At 50.1% G+C, this 22,407-nt stretch overlaps 1 protein-coding gene across 5 annotated transcripts in view; it reads left to right on the top strand.

Annotated features, from left to right (window-relative positions):
* VPS8 (VPS8 subunit of CORVET complex) overlaps positions 1 to 22,407 on the top strand; it is a 175,298-nt gene that overhangs the window by 77,078 nt on the left and 75,813 nt on the right. For all 5 annotated transcript variants that reach the window (XM_056819884.1, XM_056819883.1, XM_056819882.1 and 2 more), the window contains 8 exons: positions 1,385 to 1,457; positions 1,633 to 1,752; positions 6,631 to 6,702; positions 10,990 to 11,109; positions 12,120 to 12,176; positions 12,623 to 12,705; positions 13,913 to 13,997; positions 15,154 to 15,252. In XM_056819884.1, the coding sequence (XP_056675862.1) occupies positions 1,385 to 1,457; positions 1,633 to 1,752; positions 6,631 to 6,702; positions 10,990 to 11,109; positions 12,120 to 12,176; positions 12,623 to 12,705; positions 13,913 to 13,997; positions 15,154 to 15,252 (709 nt within the window). The remainder of the gene's footprint in view (positions 1 to 1,384; positions 1,458 to 1,632; positions 1,753 to 6,630; positions 6,703 to 10,989; positions 11,110 to 12,119; positions 12,177 to 12,622; positions 12,706 to 13,912; positions 13,998 to 15,153; positions 15,253 to 22,407) is intronic.

Here is a 22,407-nt window from a genome sequence, read left to right as displayed (position 1 = left end):
AGTCTGTGTTTGTCTCGGCAAATAGATTCCTAAACATTTTATAATGTCTAGAGTGATTTTAAATGGAGTTTCTCTTTCTAACTCTTGCTGCTGAGATGTGTTGGAGATATATAGAAATGCTGATGATTTATGTGGGTTTATTTTGTAACTTGCAACTTTGCTAAAGTTGTTGATTATGTCGACTAGCTTTTTTTTTAGTGGATTCTCTAGGATTCTTTAAGTAGACCATCATATCATCTGCAAAGAGTGATAGCTTGGTCACCTCATTGCCTATTTAATGCCTTCAATTTCTTTTTCTTCTCTAATTGCTACTGCTAGTGTTTCTAATACAATGTTAAGTAATAGAGGTGATAATGGGCATCCTTGCTTCATTCCAGATCTTACTGAGAAGGCTTCTAATTTATATCCATTGCAGATGATACTTGCTGATGACTTTAAATATATACTATTTATTTTTAGGAAAGGCCCTTCTATTCCGATACTTTCTACTGTTTCCCATAGGAATGGGTGCATTTTGTTAAAGGCTTTTTCTGCATCTATTGAGATAATCATGTGATTTCTGTTGGTTTGGTTCAACACCTCCATTTTATAGAGAAGGAAACTGAGGCCTACACATCTGAAGTGACTCCCCCAGACCCCCGTAGTCACACAACTCCTCTATTCCTCCCCCAGCCACCCCTACATGTAGAGTGGGCAAGGCTGGCTTTTGTCACCAAATAAAAGATTGGCTGCTGTCCTTTCTGAAGACTTTCTCCCCAACTTCAGGCCTACCCCACTGTCTCTTTCACCCAGAGAGGCAAACACTATCCTGGTTCTCCAGGCAAGACTACGGGACTTACCTAGACAGACCTACTGGTTGGTGGCCAAATCCAAATCTGATTAAATCAAGTGAGCTCAAAACTAGGCCCTGTTTGTATACAGGACCCAACTGGAAGATTTCCTGGTAACTTTGGGCTGATCCCCCTTTCCTTCACCCTCAAAAACAAAAAAAGTAACAAACCAAACTTTTGGCTCAGGCCAAAAACTGAACCTAAAAAAGAAGAGTCTTCAGAGAAGCTAGGGGGTTCAGTGGATAGAGAGCCAAGCCTGGAGATGGGAGGTCCTGGGTTCAAATCTGATCTCAGACACTGCCTAGCTGTGTGACCCTGGGAAAGTCACTTAACCCCCATTGCCTAGCCCTTACTGCTCTTCTGCCTTGGAACCAATGCACAGTTTTGATTGTAAGAGGGAAGATAAAAGGTTTAAAAAAGAAGAGTCTTCAGATGAATTTGGTCTGTGGTTGGGCTGGTCTAGGCCCGGCCAGAGCCAGACCAGCTTCCAGAGCTGGGCTAGGACTTCGTCAGAAAGTGAATGTTCTCATCCCGACTTTCTTCTTCTTTTTCAGTTGTTGCCTGGCAGGTCGTGCCTATCCCCTGGGGGACATCCCTGAAGACTTGGTGCCTTTGGTTAAAAACCAGGTAGGTGCCCTCCCCTGTGAGCTATGCTGGAGGGGCCCTGGGGAGGTGTACGTGCACAGGAGGCCCTGGCTATGCCCGTTGCCAGAGCCTGAGAGGAGCAGAAGGCCTTCGCTGATCCCAGTGGGAATCATGGCTGCTGCCAGGTGTCATGGGTGCCCTCTCCCTGCATTCACAGGTCTTTGAATTCCTGATCCGTCTGCATTCAGCGGAGGCCTCCTCCGAGGAAGAGATCTACCCCTATATCTGCACCTTGCTTCACTTTGACACCAGGGAGTTCCTGAACGTCCTCGCCCTGGTAAGTAGCTCGGGGTGTACAGCACCTTTCTAGGCTCGGCTCGTAGGAGCAGTGACCCATCCAGCACATACGCTCGAACAAGGGGGAGGCTGAGGCCCAGGTGGAGTGACTTCTCCAAGGTCGCCCAGGTAGTCAGAGACGGGTTCCAAACTCAGCGTCTGTGACTGACCACTAAACTGTAGTACCTGCCTGGGAGAAGACAGTGTTCAAATGAAAGGCTTGGCCTCAGGCCCAGAGCCCAGCTGGGCCTTCTTTTGGGCCCCGGTGCCAGCCTACGCCTCTTCCCTTCCTCTGACTCTGCTCTTACTGAACCCCTCTAAAGGGGAGAAACTGGGTTCAGGTATTGCCACCCATATCTCCAATTCTTGGCAATTTCTTGTGTCTTGGTAGGGGGCCGGGCAGTGGTGAACAGAGCTGGCCAGAAACCCAAGCAGGGCCTGCCTCTGTTTAAAACTGTACACACACACACACACACAGACACACACACACACACACGCACACGCACGCGCACACACACACACGCACACGCATTCCATCAGACAAATACATTCAGATGAACAAGCCCTTTAAAAAAATTGTCTTTGGGCCCTGGGTTAACCCTCATTTACTTACACTTAAGAGGAAGGGCTTTAATTAGATCACTAGTTACTGAGGCCTTTCAGTGAAGAGAGACATTGATCGGGGCTGGAAGGACAGACAGCAGGGAAATTTCGAATTCATGGATCAACAGGAGGAGCGTGAAGAAGACAGAGGATGAGGGGGAGGGCAGAGCAGGCTGAGGTGGGAGAAGGGTGAAACCACATTTTAATAATAAATCAGATATGCAAGCCCCGGGGGAATATAAGAAGGGCAGGGCCAGGGCCTGGGTTTGTGGGCCTTCAGTCTTTAGGAAGAAGCTGGACGGCCACTTGGGGAATGTCACAAGATGGACACACTTGTTTAGGTCTGGGTTGGGCTGGGTGGCCTCTCTTTTGAGCCAAGCCCTAGCTCTGAGTCATCTCTGTAAGTTGGCAGATTTTTTTAAAAAATCAAGAAATTCGGGGTACCTAGGTGGCACAGTGCCAGACTTAACGTTGGGAAGACCTGGGTTCAGATTTGGCCTCAGACACTTCCTAGCTGTGTGATCCTGAGCAGGTCACTTAATCCCCATTGCATAGCCTTGACTACTTGACCATGGAACCAATCCACATGATTGATTCTAAGAGAAATGGTACAGTTTTAAATAATAATTTAAAAAAACAGAAGCATGAACATTAGTATGACTTTATGGTAAAAAAAAATAGATATAAAAGGTAAAGGGATGACTGGCCAAGGGGTTCATGGGAGAGGCCAGGGCCTTGTGGAATTAGCAGGGACTCTTCACTGAAGGGCCACAGGCCTGTCCATGGCTGGGCTTTAGGGACCTTTTGAGCTGGATGTGAAAAACATGACATTTTTATTGTCATTAACTTCTGACAAAGTTTTTATTTTCTCCAATGATCAATTTTTTAAGAACCCCAAAGCAACACATTCTGCTAAAGGATAGAGGCATCACCAAACTATGAAGGGGGTCAGGACTCGGACAAGGTGGTGGGGCACTGAATGGAGGGTGAAGGGAGAAAATGGAGCCAGAACCAGGGGAGCAGAAGGGATTGAAGGCCTAAAGGCCAAGGCCAGGACCAAGAGCAGGGCCAGGAAGGGAGGGCTCAGGACCTTGGAGGGGAGTCAAAGAGGAAACTTCCCCTTCTTCTCCCCTGGGCAGCGACGAGAGCCTGGGAAGGTATCGGAAGAGCCATCGCCCAGCACTTGGGTTTACAAAACTCCAGCCGCTTGTCAGGGATTATCACTTCTAGAGGCAGCCAAGTGGACAGAAGTTGGACTAGGAGTCAGGAGGCAGCCATCATTCACCATCTGTCTAAGTACCTGCCGATTTCCCAGGAAAACCAGCCAGCCTGTCTAAGAAGATTCCAGAAAGAAGTGAGAGAAGAGCAGTCTAGAGGATGCAGAAAATGAAGAAAAAGGAGGGGAAAGAAGTGAGGGAGGACAAAGGCCTGAGGCCAGGAGAGGAAGGAACACCTCAGGCCCTCCCCAAAGATGACTGGGGGCCCATCTCAACCTCCACTGGCTGCCTGACCTGTGGCTCACACCAGAAAGGCTTTGTCTTTCCCTTTTTCTCTCCTCCTCCTCCTCCTCCTCGGATGCCTGCATGTTTTGTAGAGAAGGAAACAAATCCCAAATGAGAGTCCCAGGGTAGGACAAGTCTCATTCCAGGCACAGTCGTGTGATTGAACAACTGGGCTTTGTGCCTGGGAAGGAGCCTCTTCAAAGGGAGCCAACTTGTTCTCAAGACTGCCGAGGACTCAGGAGAGAGAGTGGGACCCAGAATCAGGAAAACCCAAGTTCAAATCCAGCCTCGGCCACTTGCTAGCAGGGTGACCTGGAACTAGTCCTTTCCCCTCTGTCTGCCTCACTTTCCTCAATTGTAAAATGGAGTTAATAACAGCACTTTCTTCCCTGGGTAGTTGTGAGGATCCAATGAGATCATGTATGTCAAACACGTGGCAAACCAAAAGTTCCACAGAAATTTCAGTTATTGTTTTTATCATCACCCTTAAAAAGAATAAGGAATGCGGCACGGAGTACATTACTAGGGCTGCCCCCCAAGGCTTCTCCAGCGTGGCAGAGCCTCTCTGAGGCCAGGCTCCCCTGGCTTAGCTCATGCTCCTCCCTGCCCCATCCACAGTTGCCCTGTCTTGGGGCTCTTCCCATCACCCGATCCTTTCCCCTCCACAAAGATACTTTAATGAGTTGTTCCTCCAGAAAGAACTATTTTATAATTAGAGGAAACACTGCAGGCAGACTATGTTCTCCTAATGCTATGTCATTTGGGTGACAGTTGTTAACTACCACCAAAATATGTCATTATTTGTACCATAATATTCACACTGTGAGGCATTACCACTTAATTATGTTTACAAAAATAAGCTTTCAGGATCTGTTTCAAAGCTATGAATGCATGCTGCCAAACGGGAAGAATGGGCAAAGAAATCTGCGCCATCGCCTACCGGCAGCCCTGGCTCCTGAGCGGATTGTGTGCCTTTGTACTTGGGGGTGCATCCGGGGCGTCTGGGAGGGAGAGCACCACCTCCCCCTGTCCCTGTGCTGTCACGGCCCCTTCAAAGCCTCGGATAGATGGTGAGGCCGTCTGGTCCTCCCCCTGCTTCTGAGCAGGACTGCTTTTAGAACTGAGCAGAATCTGTCTTTTCAAAGCCTAGCCAATCAGGAAATGCTCCCGTCTCCCTCTCAGACGGCCAACCCTTCTAACTCAGGATCAACAGTCGTTCTCCATCCGGCCTTTTGGAGGAATCCCATTCCTCGCCAAGAGCGAGGGTTCAACCCCCTTTTTTCTGCATAGGAACAAGGAATCTCCTACATTTTTGTGGAATTGGCTGACTGTAGCTTGTTTCTGCATGCCAGGGAAAAGGCCTCTTTCCTAGAGCTTACTTTGAGCCCTCTTTATGCCATTTCAGGCTTCCTTCATAGACAACTACGTTTGGTACCACTCAGGCACTTAATGGAAGAGGTGACTTGGGCAGTGGGGAGAGCACCCTGGACCGGTGTTGACACCTTCTCCCCAGATGGCCCAGGACAAGTGACATGGTCCTTGTTAGACCGTTCCCCAGTGGCCTTCCCTCCTCCTCACTACCACCTGCCTGTAGCAATGTGGGTCCTTTGGGTCAGGTCCTCAACACATGGAATCTCCTTGAGGGGCACGTTCAAGTGTGAAGTCCTTGACGAGTGGAGGAGATGAGCTCCATTCTAATCAGAGAAGATTTTTAGACCGTTGACAGCTTCACCATGGCAACTTGGGGAATGCTTCCAATGTCACCTTTTTTGGGTTGTCATGGAAATCATAGGAGGCAATTAATGTGCCATATTTGGTGGCCATTAGGACCCTCAGCTTGTGGAGCCTGGATGGCTGCGGGGCATGGGCCCTTCCTCCCATCTGTCCTCAAATCCTTCCTTCCAAATTGTATTTCATCTAATTCCATTCATTCTAACAGACTTCTCTTAACCACCCACCATGTGAAAGGCACTAGAGATACAGAGACCAAACAAAAGCCAATCCTTGGCCTCAAGGAGCCGACATTCTGGGGTGGGGGTGGAGAGGGAGATCATACACAGGTATTTTTTATTTAATTAACATTTTGAGCTCCAAATTGTCTCCCTCCTCCCACCCACTGAGAAGTCAAGAAATATGACGACTGTTATACGTATGGAGTCATGCCAGATGGAAGTCTGCATTAGCCATGTTCCAAAAGAAAAAAGCAAGGGAACTAAAGAAAGGGAGAAATTACATGTATTAATTAGAGCTTACTATGTGTCGGGCACTGAGCGAAGGGTCAGGGATCCAGATGAAGGCAAAAGCAAGACCCTGGCCTTCAAGAGCCACCATTGTGACTGAGGAAGCCAACAGGCAAAGGGAAGCCATCCAGACGGGGTGAGGGAGGGAGGCATGCACCCCTTGGTTCTACAAAGGAAGTTCATTAGGGAGAGGGTGGTGATGCCCACCCCCCATCACAGCCTTCCTGTCTTTGGGGGATGGTATTCTTATTCCTGCTTCCTTCTGCTTAAAGCTTTTCTCTACTCTTTTTATAGCTTTATTTACTAGGGAAAATCCTAGAATTTCACGCAAAATGACATACTCCAGACTTCCCCGTACCCTATCAGTAATGCTCATTAAGCCTGTTTACAAAGAGAAGCCTCATATAGGGATAATTATCTTGTCTGTGAACTTATTTGCCGTTTATTTATAGTTATTCTGGGGAATAATGTGAGTCTGCCTCTGAAATGTGTAATTAGTGATTTGTAACAGAGACCATTCTTTCTCCTTTGTAGACTTTTGAAGATTTTAAAAATGACAAGCAGGCTCTGGAATACCAGCAGCGAATCGTGGACATCTTGCTAAAGGCGAGTAGATGTTTGGGATGTTTCTGAGCTCCTGCCCGACGAGGTCTAAAGTGGGCCCATGTGCTGGCCGGAACAGGGCCTGGCAATTGCCTTTACTCATTTGGGTTTACTCACTTTTTTTTTAACTTACCATCTGCCTTGGAATCAATAATACTGTGTATTGCTTCCAAGGAAGAAGAGCAATAAGAGCTAGGCAGTGGGGGTTAAGTGACTTGCCCAGGGTCATACAGCTGTCCATGTTTATTCTTAATGAGCCTGAGTATGAATTAATGAAATCCCTAACAAACCAGCTTCCACCCCAAAGAGTCTCATTGCGGTTGTCAAGGTGACCCTATTCTCCCAGTTAACCAAAGTATCCAGATGACGAAAAGTGACACTTGATTAGGAAGGAAAGGAGACTCACGGAGATGAGCATTCCCCTCTGAAGCTGCCTGCATTTGGGTAAAAAGCTATTTTGGGACCCAGGCCGTTGTCCTAGTGACTGCATAGACAATTCCCTTTCCTCCTTGTTTGCGTCAGCTGCTCCCCACCAGCATGTTAGTTAACCCAATGGGGAGCCTGAAGCTTTTTTTTTTTAATCCTAATCCCTTCATTCTCAAATGAAGGATTTTCCCCATGCCTAGAAGTACTAGAAATTATTTGTATAAAGGGGACGACCCCCCCAAAGTGAAGAAACCAGGCCTGTTCTCACGGCATTGCCCTCCTACTGCTTCAGGTTGGCCACAGAGATTTTTAATTTTCTTATTTGATCCTCTTAGAGAGAGGCAGCCAGGTGGTACAGTGGATAGAACACTGAGCCCAGCGTCAGAAAGAGCTGAATTCTAATCTGGTCTCACACATTACTAGCTAAGTAACTCTGGACAAATCACTTGACCTCTGTCTCAGTTTCCTCATCTATAAAAAGGGGATCATAATAGCACTCACCTCCCAGGGTTTATAGGAGGAGCCAATGAGATAATATTTATAGAGTATTTTAAACACCTTCAAATGCTGTTAGGATGTAGGGTGAGTCAGGAATCATTCCCCCCATTTTTCAGATAAGAAGATCGAGTCTTGAATTCGATGGTTTGTTTAAGGTCATGTGCTGGGACATGCATGGGCTAGATTAGAATCTAGGTCCTCTGACCACTAGGCTCATGCTCCTTCCACTAAAAACACATTTCTAGTCTATGAGCATCTCTTAAACTCCTCCAGAGTGGCAGGTCCTGTGCTAGACCCCGGGAACATGAAACATTCGCTACCCTCAGGGACCCGGGGGTCGTTTATCCAGAAGGAATAGAGAAATCACTACGACGGCATTGAGGAGTCAGGCCTGAGGCCTCCCCAGGACAGCCATCCTGGAACTGAGTTTTGAAGGAGGCCTGGGAGAGAGACAGGAGTGGACAGATATGGCTTGTGAATTTGTCCTTTAGACAGAGCTGCCGCCCCCTTTTGTAGACATGTGTTCTGAGGAAGATACCGAGTGGGAGCTGGTGGCTGAGCCGGCAGCCTGGGGTCTGGGGTCTGACATGCTCCTTCTCAAGGTTTGTTCCGACCTCTCTCCATTAGATTAGTCCTGTTGTGCCAAAGGACCACCAAGCCCGGTCTAGGCCCCCAGGATTCGCATAACAAGGGCTTTTTGGTTTGCCAGAAAGCTTCAAGTCTGTGCAGCCTGCTGGCCTTCCTCCAGTCCCTTCCCTTCTTGATTCCAGGGCAGATCAGGTGGTATTCATCGCCGTGGCTTCTGGACAGCACGCTGAGGATGGGCAGGAACATGGCGGCCATTTCATAGCTCACCCCAGGTTGGAGGTAGTTGGCTCACCGATTCGAGAGAGCTGGAGCTAAAACAGCGGTGATGAGCGGGAGAGACAGGCGATGCAGATTCCTTACTGCACTGGGGAAGCCAAAGAGCCAGGCCGGCAGCTTTCCCATGAGTACGAGTAGCACCCAGGACCCCAGCAAACCTCCATCCTGGGGGCTGCTGCTGCTGCTCTGCTCTCATTGGCTGTTCCACCTGGGCCTGGGAGCACCTTCTCCATTTGTGCACTGACTGAGTCCCATCCATTGATGGGAAGGTAGACAGGGGTCAGCTTGGCTCAATCCAGGTCACAGGCTACAGGTGTAAGAATCAGCAACGGTCATAGCTCTGGACGTAGACCACCAGCCTGTTATACGTCCTGGGCCTGAGCTGTAGGCAAGTCAGTCTTTCAGCTGAATATCTCCTTCTTGAAAGTATCGAGAGGGGGGACAGCTAAGCGACTCAGTGGATTGAGAGCCAGGCCCAGAGATGGGAGCTCCTGGGGTTCAGTTTGACCTCAGACACTAGCCATGTGACCCTGGGCAAGTCACTAGCCCTCATTATTCTTCTGTCGTGAAGCCAATACACAGTACTGAGTCTAAGACAGAAAGTAAAGAGTTTTTCAGAGAGAAAAAAAGGGAGACCCAGACTTAGGGAGCTTAGAGAGAAGGCTGCATTATTGAAAGGGCTCTTTTTTTAAAGGACAAGCAGCTAGTTTTTTGTCTCTGTAAGGGATTTTTAGGAGAAAATGAGTTGGCAGAATGGGATGCAAATTGTAGATGAGGAAGCACCCCTGAATAGAATCAAGTCAGATTAAGTTTCCCGAGCCACAACCCTTTACCTTGGAGTTGTCCTGCAAGGGTTCTAGCAGGAGTGACCAAGTACTAGCCAGCCAGGCATGGACCCTTGGTCAGGTGCAGGTCAGAATTGGTGGTTTCTGAGGCTTCTCCCAGCTCATGGTCTCTGAATCCAGGGGCCCTCTGGAGACGGGATTTCTGGGTGAAACTGAACTCAGCTAGGCTGGCTGTGCGAAGGAAGAAGGGTTTTTGTTTTTAAATATCCTGCCTTGAAGGGGTGTACCTCCCAGGGAGAAAGCATGGCCTTTAGTACTGGACCGTGTCTACAGAGAGCCAATGGGGAATACCTTGAAGATGCTGGTGTTTATGGGGAATTCCTTAAAGAGACATTTAAAAAAATAAATAAACCCTTACTTAGCAATCCTGACACGAGAGCAACAAGACTTAGGCAATCTGGGGTTCGTTGACTTGCCCAGGTTCACACAGTTAGGAAGTATCTGAGGCCAGATTTTCACCCAGCACCTCCCATCTCCAGGCATCCATGATGCACTTTCCATGAGGCCACTTAGCTGCCCCCAAATAGGAATATTTGAAAGGCTGGAAAGAGGAGAAAAGCCTCAGGCAGGTGGAGGCTGCCTACTTCTTTGTTTCTTTTTTTTTTTTTAAGTAAAGAGAATCTTCTATAAGGACCCATATGTATAATAAGCTGAGATCGGACTTGCCTGGGAGATCCTTGAGAGCAGATGGCAGAGCCAGGAACACTCTGGAGAAAGCCCTGGCAGCCTAGAACAAAGCCTAGATCATAGTCAGTGATGGGAATTTGAGGGAGCTCAGCAGCCAACGAGCCCATGCCTCTCAGTTCATAGATGAACAAACAGAGGCCCAGAGAGGTCCGGGGACATGCCCGTTACTTACCTAGGGAGTAAATGGTAGAACCAGGATTTGAATGGAGCCCTTTGACCTCCAAGTCTAGCCCTCCTTCTGCTACTCCCCACCATTTGGACGTAGCGAACGAGACACGCCGAATTCACCAGCCCTAAAACGTCACCACGATAGTGCCATGACCCGGGGAGGGGGCTGGTGCAGCTGAATCATGACCTGCTATGGACTGAGTACAGCAAGGGGGCTGGGCTGCATCCACTCACTTTCATGGTCCCTTCCCTCCACACTTGTTGCTTGGGTAGCTGCCTTCTTTTCTAGGCCACAGATTATAGATTTAGGGCTAGAAAGGAACTGCCTACATCTTTTTAAAGAAAATGAGATGCAGGGACTTTGGCAAGTCAGAGCCAGGCTTTAAACCCGGGTCTCTTGACTCCAGCTGGATCTGCCCCTCATCCCTTCTCCATAACAGTTTTAATTTTCAGTGCGGCTCTCTCTGAGGCTTCGCTGATAAGGTCTCTTGACCTTGCTTCTGGCGAGGTTATCGGAGTGTTCCAGCTTCCCTTCTCAGCAGCTACTAGCCAGGAATTTGGATGGAAATGTGACTGTGCTCTTCTTTGGCCCTCCTCCATGATGCCCTTTCCATCCCCATTGTGCCTGAATATCCCTGCAGCACTAAGTGGATAATGGCTTCTTTGGTCTGTTCAGTCTTTCTAATTCATAGAAAATGTCAGCACGGCCCTTCAGCAATGAGGCAGTCTTCCCTTTCTAATCCTGGTTATTTGTGTCGAGCCAGGTGGTATACTGAATAAATGTGGGCCCTTTGCTCACCAGGTCATGGTGGAAAATTCCGATTTTACTCCTTCACAAGTTGGATGTCTCTTCACCTTCCTCGCCCGCCAGCTCGCCAAGCCTGACAATACACTGTTTGTGAACAGGACGCTTTTTGACCAGGTGCGTGAGTCTTTTTTTCCTTGAGCCCTTGCCTTCCAGGCTTAGAATCAATACTGTGTTTTGATCCTAAGGCAGAAGAGTGGTAAGGACTAAGCAGTGGGGGTGAAGTGACTTGCCCAGGGTCACCCAGCTAGGAAGTGTCTGAGACAAGATTTGAACCCAGGACCTCCTACCTCTAGGCCTGGCTCTCCATCCACTGAGCTACCTCGATGCCTCCATGTAAGAGAATCTTAGCAGCAAGAGCTGGGCACTGGCCATTTTTCCTATTCATTGGCTTTCAGAATTTCTCCGGGAGCCATACTCTTTAATGTGATATGGGGCTGGATAGACTTGAATTAATGAAAGAGGATCTGTCCGGTCTAGGTCAGTCCCAGGGTTGGAAATGGGACATCTGGGAATAGTCACCTTTTTTCTGGTTGCCCATCATGTGGTGACTCTGTCCTGGCCCTTGGAGATATGCCAGCCTGGGCTTTTCAGAGACATAAGAAAGCATCGTCTCAGCCGAGGGAGGAAGGGCAAAGAGGAGCCATGTCAGAGACAGGATGCTGGGGAGCCCTTCCCGTCGCTGACCGAGCAAGGCCAGCCAGGCCATTCTGAGTCCTGGTCTGGGCTCTTTGCACCACCTCTATAAAGAATCAGTGGAAGAGGCCTGCCCTGCGGTGTCCGGAGGAATCGTGCAGCCTACCACGTAGATTCAAGGAACTCCATCCACTCTTTTTGGTTTTCAAGCTAGCTAGAAAGCTTTAACTCGGCATGTTTCCAAACTTCAGGGAAAACACGATTCAGGTACAAATTAAACTGTCAGCCTGAATTGGGCCTGCTCAGGCCTGACAGCGCCTCTTAGGAGTGCACTAGAGAACCTGTCCTTTCAGTTGGGCACACAGTGTACGGGGAACAGAGGCAGGCGAGGGGTGTGCGATGGGGTGGCTGGAGGGGCATCGAGGGAAAGACCAGTTCCTGAGCCATCCCTGGGGTCAGTGTGCTGTGTGCTGGGTCTTTTTTTGGGCCAGGTTCTCGAATTCCTCTGCAGCCCCGATGACGACTCCCGACACTCTGAGAGGCAACAGGTACGGAGACCGTCGGGAGACTTTGGTCACTCGGGTGGGCTCTCAGAAATGGGGGAAAGGGCGGCCTAAGGGATGCTGGCTCAGGCTATGGGTACAATAGAAGGAATAGGTCTGCCTCCTGGAGGAATGTGGTGACGAGCGGGGGTTGGGCTTCCTCGGAGAGCCAGTCCGGTGGAGTGTTGGCCTTACTGGCGGGCCAGGCCATGTGCCAGCTGTGCCGACCTCTCCAGCAGCGCTTCTTCCTGAGGGAGCTCCATAAACCAAAGCAGGCGCTTATTTTAGTAACAGAAGTTTGAATGGATATATTATGGTCATAGGTCCGAGAACTCCGGGGGGGGGGGGGGGGGCCCTGCAGCTGTCGCCCATATTCCCTAATGCTCCCTCCTTAAGAACTTTTGCAGGAGGAGGAGCAAAAATCAAAGAAAACTTGTTCCCCATGTCTCCAGGTACTCCTAGAACTGCTCCAGGCTGGAGGAATTGTGCAGTTTGAGGAGAGCCGACTCATCCGGATGGCCGAGAGAGCTGAGTTGTGAGTCACACAAAGCCTTGGGTCAGGGCCGGCTCCAGCGCCATTAGCAGCTGTCCTCTGGCGTGGAGCACCCTTTGCCATGCCTCGATACTGATTTTAGAGACGATTAGTGAGCCGATGACACAGTGCAAACAGTCACGATGCATTGCAAGCACCAGGCTCGTGGTTCAGAAATGCCCAAGCAGGGAGTGGTTGTCGGCCCCAAATATAGCCCTAGATCCAAAGATGCTGGGCACATCTGCATTGGCACAGAAGTCAGGTCGCCCCTCGGGTCATAAATCACCTGCCTGTAGAAAATGAAACGTCTGCCTGATGGTCCCTTGGCATGAAGGAGCAAGTCCAACGTGGTTCTGGCTCGGAGGGGGCCCGGGTTGGGAACTCCCAGTACAGAAACTCCCTTCGCTGATGTAGGCAAGCAGCTCATCTGTCATTTACAGTCTTGGAGATCTGCTTGGGACCTTGAGAGACTGAGATATGCCCAGGGTTATACATCTTCTTTTTACTTTGACACGCTAGCATCAGATTGGATATGAACCCAGGCCTTCTCAACTACAAGACTGACCCTCTAGCCATAGGACCAAGGTGCTAATAAAGCAGATAAATAAATGTGGTGGATGTTATCATCCTACCATTTCTGTCTGCCTTGCCTGTAAAATGCTGCATCTCTCCTCCCCTTCTTTAATCCTCAGAAAAGAGCCAGTTTCTTGGAAGGCACTGGATGCCATCGGGGAGCACCTGGCTACACTTCACAAGACTCCCCTCCCCCCCAGCTGCTTTTGCCCATTTTGATGATCCCTACAAATGTCTTCAGTCAGCTCCCTTGGCTTTTGAGAACAAATGTTGCCTCTTTTTTTTTTAACCCTCACTTTTTCTATCTTGGAAACAACTCTAAGACAGAAGAGCAAGGGCTAGCCAAAGAAGGGTAGGTGACCTGCCCAGGGTCACAGAGCTAGGAAGTGTCTGAGGCCAGATTTGAACCCAGGTCCTTCCAGTTCCAGACCTGACACCCCATTCACTGAGCCACCTAGTTGCCCCTAAATATTACCTTTTCAGAAGTGAGCCCAACTATTTGATCACAGATCTTCCTGCATTTAAGCCAAAGATTTCATTGATCTCTTGCTTCTCTGAACACTTGGACTCGAGCCTCTCACTAGGAAGTGAGTGTCTACTGCCCCATGGACCCACCTGACTTCTTTTTTGTCTTCAGCTACCAAATTTGTGAATTTATGTATGAAAGAGAGCACCAGTATGACAAGATTATCGACTGCTATTTACGGGACCCCCTGAGAAAGGTGAGGAAAGATGCTGGTCTGCCTTTTAATCCACACAGGATTTTATTTCCTTAGAAAATAGGATCCTTCTCCCTTGAACAGGTAGTTAGCTATTCGGCCTTCAGGAACTCCTTAGTACCTGGAATAAAGTTTCCCATCTCTCTTCGCACTTCAAGCACCATGATTTCCCTAACGAGGGTGCTTCCTCCACTGACACTGATTGCAGAGCCTCCATAGACAATCGCTGTGCTTTCTATGGCCCACACAGTTCCTCATATTGTTTCCAGCCTTGCTGAATCGAGAGTAGTCCTTGGCCATCAGACATAGAACCTGAAAGCGTCTCTCAGTGGGCCCCCCAGGCCTTTGACTGCTCTAACTGGAGGCCTTCCATTCAGTAGCCCAAACAGTGGGGGATGGGAGGCACTAACCCAGACTGGTTTGTGGCCAGGGCCTTATCGCCCATTCTAGCCAGCTGCTCTCTCCTTGGCAGCATTTCCTCTGTAGAGACGGTCATCTCAAAAATAAAAATGGTGTTTTCTAACCGTTGATGAGTCAGTAATCAGTCAGTTATCAAGTGCCCCCCAGATGCCAGCCATTTGCCAAGCCTTGGGGATCAGAGACAGAAGGGGGCACGTGTTCAGATAGGAGAGAGAACGCACCTGCTTGCGGGCAATCAGACCCGGGAGAGTCGCCAAATGAATACAAGGTCGTCTTTAGATGGGGGGGAGGAGGGGGTCCTCTCCGCAGTCGGAAAGACCAGGAATTACTTCATGGAAAGGATGGGGTTTGCCCCAAGACTTGAAGGAAACCCAGAGTTCCAAGAAATGAGGAGGGGGTCTGTTCCTGGCATGGAGAACAGGCAGAGGAAAGGCCTGGAGTTAGGAGGTGCAGCCTTGTGTGTGAGGAAGAGCTTGAAGGCCAGTAAGGCTGGGCTGGGGAGGAGGCCACAAAGAATACTGAAAAGAAGAAAGGGGGTGTGCTGCGAAGGGTGTTTGTGTTGGATCCTGGAGATAATGGGGGCAGGGTCAGATCTGCTCTTCCCAAAAATCCCTTTGGGAGCTGAGAAGAGGATGGATTAGAGGGGGAGCCATGGATGAGTCACCAAATGGGGTGCCTTGAGCCAAGCTGTGGCAAGCCTCTGAGAATAACTCATTGAAGGCCTTTCTGTCCCTTTCAGGAAGACGTGTTTAACTACATTCATAACATCTTATCCATTCCTGGGCACAGCCCAGAGGAGAAGCAGTCCGTGTGGCAGAAAGCCATGGAACATATTGAGGTAAATATCATTGCGGTTTGAAACGTCTCCCCTCAGAAAGGCGGTCACTTGGCTCCAGGGATGGCTCTTGGGCCAGCTAAGCAGGGGCCGCTCCTCCAGGCCTCTTTTCTCTTTTTCTTTTTAAAACCCTCACCTTTTGCCTTAGAATCAATACTCTGTACTGGTTCCAGAGCAGAAGAGCAGGAAGGGTTAAGCAATGGGAGTTAAGTGACTTGCCCAGGGTCACATAGCTAGGAAGGGTCTGAGGTTGCATTTGAACCCAGGACCCCCCATATCCAGGCCTGGCTCTCCATCCACTGAGCCCCCGGGACTCTTGGTTCACTTGTCATAACTAATTCCATTTCATCTTGGCAAAATGTATCATGTCCTGTTTTCTCCATTTACTGTCATACTCAGGTTCACTAGAATGTCTTTGAAAAAGCCAGAACTGTTTGTCTCTGTAGTCTGCCTCGGATCCCGGCCTGATTCTTTCCTGCTCCCCACGTGCTCAGTTCCTCATGGCCTTCTTGAATGGTCTTTGTGAACAAACATGGAAGTCTCCCCCGACACCCCCTTGGGCAGCTCTGGAAGCCTTGACCCAAAGGGCCGCGTTACTCTTCCCTCATGGCAGGTTTCCCTTCAGTGAGCCATCTCTTTGACCTGGCTAAGAGGAGTCACCCAGTTGAGCTTTTCCTCGTGTCCCCCTTCCCTGGGCCAGGATTGCAGCTGGTTGGCTCCCAGCGGTTATTTGCCTTGGGGGAGCTAGGCTCCACGAGCTCCCCTCCAATAGCATCTTTCTGGAAGATGGGGCTTCTGAGAAACCGACTCTTGCTGGGCCCAGACTTCTGTGGTGGCAGCAGCATGAAGGGTCGATGGACCCTGGCCCTGGGTGGGTCCTTGAGACTCAGACCCTGATGTGCTCAGAAACCAGCAGCTCCAGAAGAATTTGCTCTGGGGCAGGTAGGTAGCTCAGTGGATAGAGCTCCAGGCCTGCAGGACCTGCGTTCAAATGTGGCCTCAGACACTTCTGGGCAAGTGACTTAACCCCTTTGCCTAGCTTTTGCCACCCTTCTGTCTTAGAGCTGTTGTAACAGAAGGTAAGGGTTAAAAAAAAGAACTCTGTGATGTGTGAGGCCTCCTGCCAGCTCATCATCTTCAAAAAAAAAACAAAACAAAACCAAAGCCATCAGCAAAGATGCCAAAGGAAGCTTATTTTCAGAAATATGAGTCTTCTCAGAGCATCCTGTGTTCTCGGGGCATCCAGGGTCTAGGAATGAGGACATTCTCTGAGGACAGATTTGAGGAGTCGTCCCTTGGAGCAGGAGGACTCCCCCTGAACACAGGTCAGCCTGGAGACTTCAGAAGAGGGTTACATCCAAGCAAGGGCCCCGACACCATTCCAGCCCAAAGCTTGGACAGTTGTGGGAATGGGGGGGGGGGGGCAGGTGGGCAACTGTCAGCAGGAGAGAAAGGATCTGGCCCCCCCCACCCCCCAGCCACTTGGAGGCAGGGACCTAATGGACAGGAAGAGCAGCGTGTGTGGGCTCGAGGGCCCTTGTCCCTCTGGGTTTCGGAGAAGCCGTGTGGTAGGAAGAGCAAGGCCTGGGTGCAGATGCCTTCCCTGCTCCCACCAGCGGTGGGACTAAAAGTCACAGGCTTCCTATGCCTCATCTTCTACCTGTAAAAGAGGCCTCCCTGGGCCTCTGGGAATCTTCATCCTGAAAGTGATGACAATGACGACAACACTTGGGTTGTGCTTCAAGGCTTGCCTCTGCTTTCTTGTTGGATGGTCGCCACAGTCCCACGACAGGATTGCTCCTATTGTCCCCACTTTATGGATGAGGAAACAGAGCCCCAGACTGGTGAAGGGAACTCCATGCTCAAGATCACCTCACTGTGAAGTAAGATCTGAATTCAAATCTTCCTAAGCCCACCCCAGAGTACTAGCCACAGGGCTGCGCTGCTCTCCCAAGAAAAGGGCTTGTAAACCAGCTGGTTTTATTATTAAGTAAACGCATGCTCCCATTGCCTTCCCTGCATTGGCAGCTGGCCGCCTCCACATCTGTATTCCTTCAGCCCCCTCTTCTCCCTGACGACTAGCTGTGTGGGTCACAGGACCCACATTAGGTTCTACGGGGCTGCCAGTGCCCGGAATAAAGGGGAGGCCTCTGTTTTATGCCTAACGTGACTCCAGATGAATTAATCACCAAGAAAACCAATTCCTCAGCAAAAAGCTCCTGCTGGAGAAGCAGGAATTGTTTCTTCCACACCACAGTTATTTCTGCTAACTGGCTGTTTTGTTTTCTCCTCAATCTGCACATTTTTTCACCTCAGAGCTCCTTAAACCATTCAGTGCTGCTCAAACTTATTTATCCAAGGCCTTATTATTAATTACCAAGCCCTGAAAAACAATCACTGCCTGGGAAACTCGATCTTTGGGGCCAAAGGCACGAGACGATAAAGCCTTTGTGGAGCCTTCTGGGGGTGGGACGTGTGTTGGGCTTGCGCTCCTTGCCCGTAGGAGGGCACTTGGTAAATATTAGGTTCACATTTCCCAAAATTGGGGTTGGATTTTTGGATGTGCATCCTAGAAGTGAGGAGGGTACAGAGAGCAAGGGCTTAGGAGCAGCTGTCAAAGTAACGGCACGAAGTCACGGGGGCGAGGAAGAGGGAGGGGAGCCATCCTCCCCCCATGAGTGAGAATTGGGCCGGGCCTCTGGAAGCACCAAGCCCAGGATGCCGTGGGCTCTTTTAGCTCTGACCCAGCACGGATCAGCTCTTTCCTTTTTTCATTACATTTGCATTCTTCAGGCCATTTGCTGTACATCTGACCCTTGCAGGCGTTTGTTTTTATTTTTACTTTTGCCTGCATTTGCAGACATGGTGTGGATGTCAGAAAAAATACAAGATCTCTTGGTTCTGGGCAACGTCCAGTTCAGTTCAGCAATTCTACCCAGCTATAGTCAGCAGTGGAGGGGGCCAGTCAGCCCCCCTCCCTCACTTTTTTGTTTGTTCTTTAATTTAAGTGAATCATTTCATTAACAGCATTTGTTTTCTCTCCTTCCTACTCCCCCCACTAAAAGAAAAAGAAGAAAACACAACCCTTGACAAAGAGGCCTAGCCCTCCCAGGGCTCTGCACACAGTAGGCCCTTCAGGCTCTCCCTACAGTGTGCTGGGCCTGGTTTCAGTGCTAGAGGAAGACAGGGTAGTTCATGAAAGAAATGGCACTTCAGCAGGGTTGGAGAGGAAGCAGGATTTTGATAGGCCAGATTCAAGGTAGGAAGTGGTGGCCTGGATGCCCTGGGGGAATAGCAGGGCTGTTGAAAAGGTGGGGCTAGGCCAGAGCTGACCATAGCTCCATGAGTAGCTTCATTTTCTCTGGGCCCAAATGGAGGGAACCAGACTTGGCCCAAGGCAGAAAATCTGAAGCTGATTAGAGATGGGGAAGGGACAGATTGAGCCCAGAACATGCTATGCTGTCATGTTGGCAGGATGAACATGTGGAAACCCGCAGGCAGTCGAAGATAAGATGGTGGACCCCAAGATAGAGAGAGATGGGAGGTTTGAGCCTCCTCGGGGTGATAGATGAGGCCTTTAGTGAGAATGAAGCAGTGCTCCAGGGGAGCACGTCTGTAGAGAAGAGAGCAAAGACTCTTTGGAAGGCCTGAAGAAGGTGGCCCTGGAGCCCCCTGACGAGGGGAAGGCTACAAGTGGCACAAGGAAAGGGGCATATTGGGGAGCAAAGGCTACTCGAAGGCCTTGGGGCTCAGCACCAAGGGGCAAGTGTGCCTGCCAGGCCCTAGTCCCCAGCATGGGCTCGGGTCATATTTCTTTCTTTTTTCTTTTTCTTTTTTTTTCAAACCCTTACTTTCTGCCTCAGTAACAATTCTAAGCTGGAGAGCAACAAGGACTAGGTAAACAGGGTTAAGTGACTTGCTCAGGGTTTCACAGCTAGGACATGTCTGAGGCCAGATTTGAACCCCAGTCCTCCCAGCTCCATGCCTGGCTCTATCCCTGAGCCCCCTTGCTGCCCCTTGGGTTATATATCTAGGGGTTCCTACACCCCCAAAAGCCTGAGTCACTGACAGACAGCTTTTAGCATGTATTTATCCCACCCACCAAAGAAGCTGCACCCCAAAATGAGTCAAGGGGAGCCCAGTGCTTAGAGAAACCTGCTTTGCCAGTGACAGTGCCCTTATAGTCACAAGCTCAAATTCTGTACCTTCTCCCACCCTGCTTCTCTCTCTTCTCTGTTCCTCCTGGGCAGCCACACTTTCCACCCCAGACTTCCTCCTCTGCTCTCCCCTTCAGGTTGGCCCTGACCCACTGCCCAGCATCTGCCTCTCTTCCAGTTCACTTTCCCTGGGCCCCTGGAGCCTGGGTTCTGTATGAAGAAGTCCCCCACCCCATCCCACACCTTCCTATTAATGCCTCCTACCTCGCTTGAGATGCAGCAGGCCCCCCGGGACTGCCCCGGCCCTCTCCAATCCCCTAACAACAAGCAGCCCTTGGACAGCCCCATTTATGTTTGTGACTTCTTACATGTTTTCTCATTTGGCCCTCACTAAAGCTGTGTGAGTTGTGGTCTGTTATCGTTATCCCCATTTTACGGATAAAGAAACAGTCTGGAAAGGTTCAGTGATTTGCCTGGGGTCACACAAGTGTCTGAAATAGGATTCCAATTCAGATACCCTCAATGCCAAGTAAGGCCAGCGCTCTGTCCAGAGGGCTCTTCTCTGCCTCCAGATGGGAGCTGTCATGGAGCCCGGGCCCTCTCTCTGTCGGTGTAGAGTGCTGACTAGAGAATGCCCTCCTTCCCTTGTGACCCCAGTTCTAGATGATCTCCCGCCGTTTGTGTCCATGCCAGGAGCTCTTTGGACATCCTGGAATCGACTCCTAAACCTCATCTATTGGCCTCCACTCCCCAAATGTGGCTACCTCGCAGACCCTTCTCCCCCAAAACTGTGAGCAGAAAGAGGTAGTGCTGCCTGGTGATGTGAGCACCAAACCTGGAGTTGGGGGGTCTGAGCATCAGGCCCACCCCTGGATCCCAGGAATCCTGGGATCAGGGGCTCAGGGGTTGTTGCAAAGACTGTATTGGATCAACCGTGAATCTGTACCAACATCTGTGATTAGAATCCCCATCGTGGCCCTAATCATCCTGTCCTCATCCCCTTCTCTGCTGATGAGCCTGTTCTTGACCCTCATCAAAGCCTCCACTATTCCAGCCCGATTGAACTGGCCAGGTCTTCCCCCAAGCAGTGATGCTCTCCTCCAGGCGCAGCCTCCTTTGCAGGAAGCCTTGGCTCCTGTTGGGCAGCACTGAGAGCTTGGGAGACTTACCAAAAGGCCCTTACTGGGACCAAGGCCTTCTACCCAGGCTCTGCTTCTCCCAATTTCATCTCTTCACCCATCTCCTCCTCGTTTCATTCAGATCAGAAGAAGGAAGGGCTCTTTGTCCCCTTTAAGACTAATTCCTCACCTTTCTCCTCCTTTAAATACCCTCTTGTAGGCTCTGGGCCCTCCACTCCATCCACTAGCCCTCCTTTTTCCATTCACAACTTAAGTGTCTGCTGTGCTCCCTGGTAGCAGTAACACCTTCTTTCACCCAGCAGCTCAGATTTGCCCCTTCTCTTTCCTCCTTAAACAACAAACAAGCCAGGAAGGCTAGGTGGCTCTGATGGAGAGTCAGGCCTAGGAATGAGAGGTCCTGGGTTCAAATTTGACTTCAGACTCTTCCTAACTGAGTGACCCTGGGTAAGTCACTTAACCCCCATTGCCCAGCCCTTACCACACTTCTACCTTAGAAGTTAAGGGTTTCAAAAAAAACAAGCAAGCCCACCCGCTTCCTAGAATGTACAAATGCCCTCCATGCATATGCCTTCCTCTTCTTCTGTTAATTACTATATTTCTCCAAGGAAGCCTAAACTTGCTGCCTCTGCTCTCCCACCATCTGCTCATTTCCTCACAATGCAGCTTCTGCCTCTCTCAGAGGTCGCTCACTAATGACGTCCTCTTGGGGCCCAAGCTGGTGGCCTTTTCTCAATCTCCATCCTCCTCGGTAGCATTTGGCGCTTGACCTCCCACCTGGAGGGATCCTTGCTTGGCGTTTGTGGCGGAGCATGGTCTTAGTCCCGCTTCTTCCCCCAGCCCCCTCCTTCCCAGACTCCTCTTCCAGCCTCTTTCTTCATTCTCTCCCTCCAGGATCACATTCACTGCCCCCGGCTTCAACCACCACATCCTTTGGGCCAGCTCCCAGGCTGCATCAAAGACCTCACGCTCTCTTCTGAGCATCCACCCTCCTCTCCCAGCTGCTTGCTGGCATCTCATGCTGGGCTCCACTCTGCCCGTGAGCATGTTCATGCCCTGATTCCCTGCTTCCCCTGGGGAACCATCAGCTCCCAGGCTTGAAATTGTGAAGCCCTCTCTGCCTCTCCTCCTCGCCTTTGCTTCCTCCATCCAATTCATATCTGTCTTAGTTATGCTCCCCAGTCTGCAGCGCCTCTCACATCCAACACCTGGGCTGCCTGCCCATCCACTTACCCTATCACCCCCCAATTCAGGTTCTCTTTGCCCGTTCCCAGGACTGAGCCATTGTCCTCTTGCATCCACTTTTCTTCCTCTCAGGTCCCTCTATTACTTGTCTTCTTCCCTAAAAAGAGCCAGGCTGGGAGTCAAGAGGACCTCAGATGCTTTCCTAGCTGTGTGACCCTGGGCAAGTCACCTAACTCCTAGCTGACTCACCCTTGTCACCCTTCTGTCTAGAAATGATACTAACACAGAAGGTAAAAAGTAGCTTTAATGATATCCCCCCTCCTTTTAGAAACCTTCAGTGGTTTCCTGTTGTCATTAACTTAGCCTCAAGACATTGGGCAGTCTAGCTGCAGCCTATATTTTCACCCTGGTTCATCGCCTTCCCTTTCCCATTGCTAGTACTTCAGACTACGTGGACCATGTACCCGTCTTCAAAGAGACTGTGCTTTCCTACTTCCATGCCCCTGCTCACACCATCCTCCCTCCTAAAGTGCCTAAAAAACAGTAAAGATGGAAGGAATCAGATGTGCCATCCAGGCCTGAGCAGAACTCCTCCAAAATACCCCCTACTAAGAGATCAGCCCCCCCTCCCCCTACTCTGCTAGGCAGTTCATTCCACTTTGGAAAAGCTAAAGGCCTTC

Source organism: Monodelphis domestica, chromosome 2 (genome assembly GCF_027887165.1).
Source record: "Monodelphis domestica isolate mMonDom1 chromosome 2, mMonDom1.pri, whole genome shotgun sequence".
NCBI classification, from domain to species: domain Eukaryota; kingdom Metazoa; phylum Chordata; class Mammalia; order Didelphimorphia; family Didelphidae; genus Monodelphis; species Monodelphis domestica.
The sequence above is the reverse complement of the archived record's forward strand: the minus strand, read 5'-3'. Positions and strand labels throughout refer to the sequence as shown.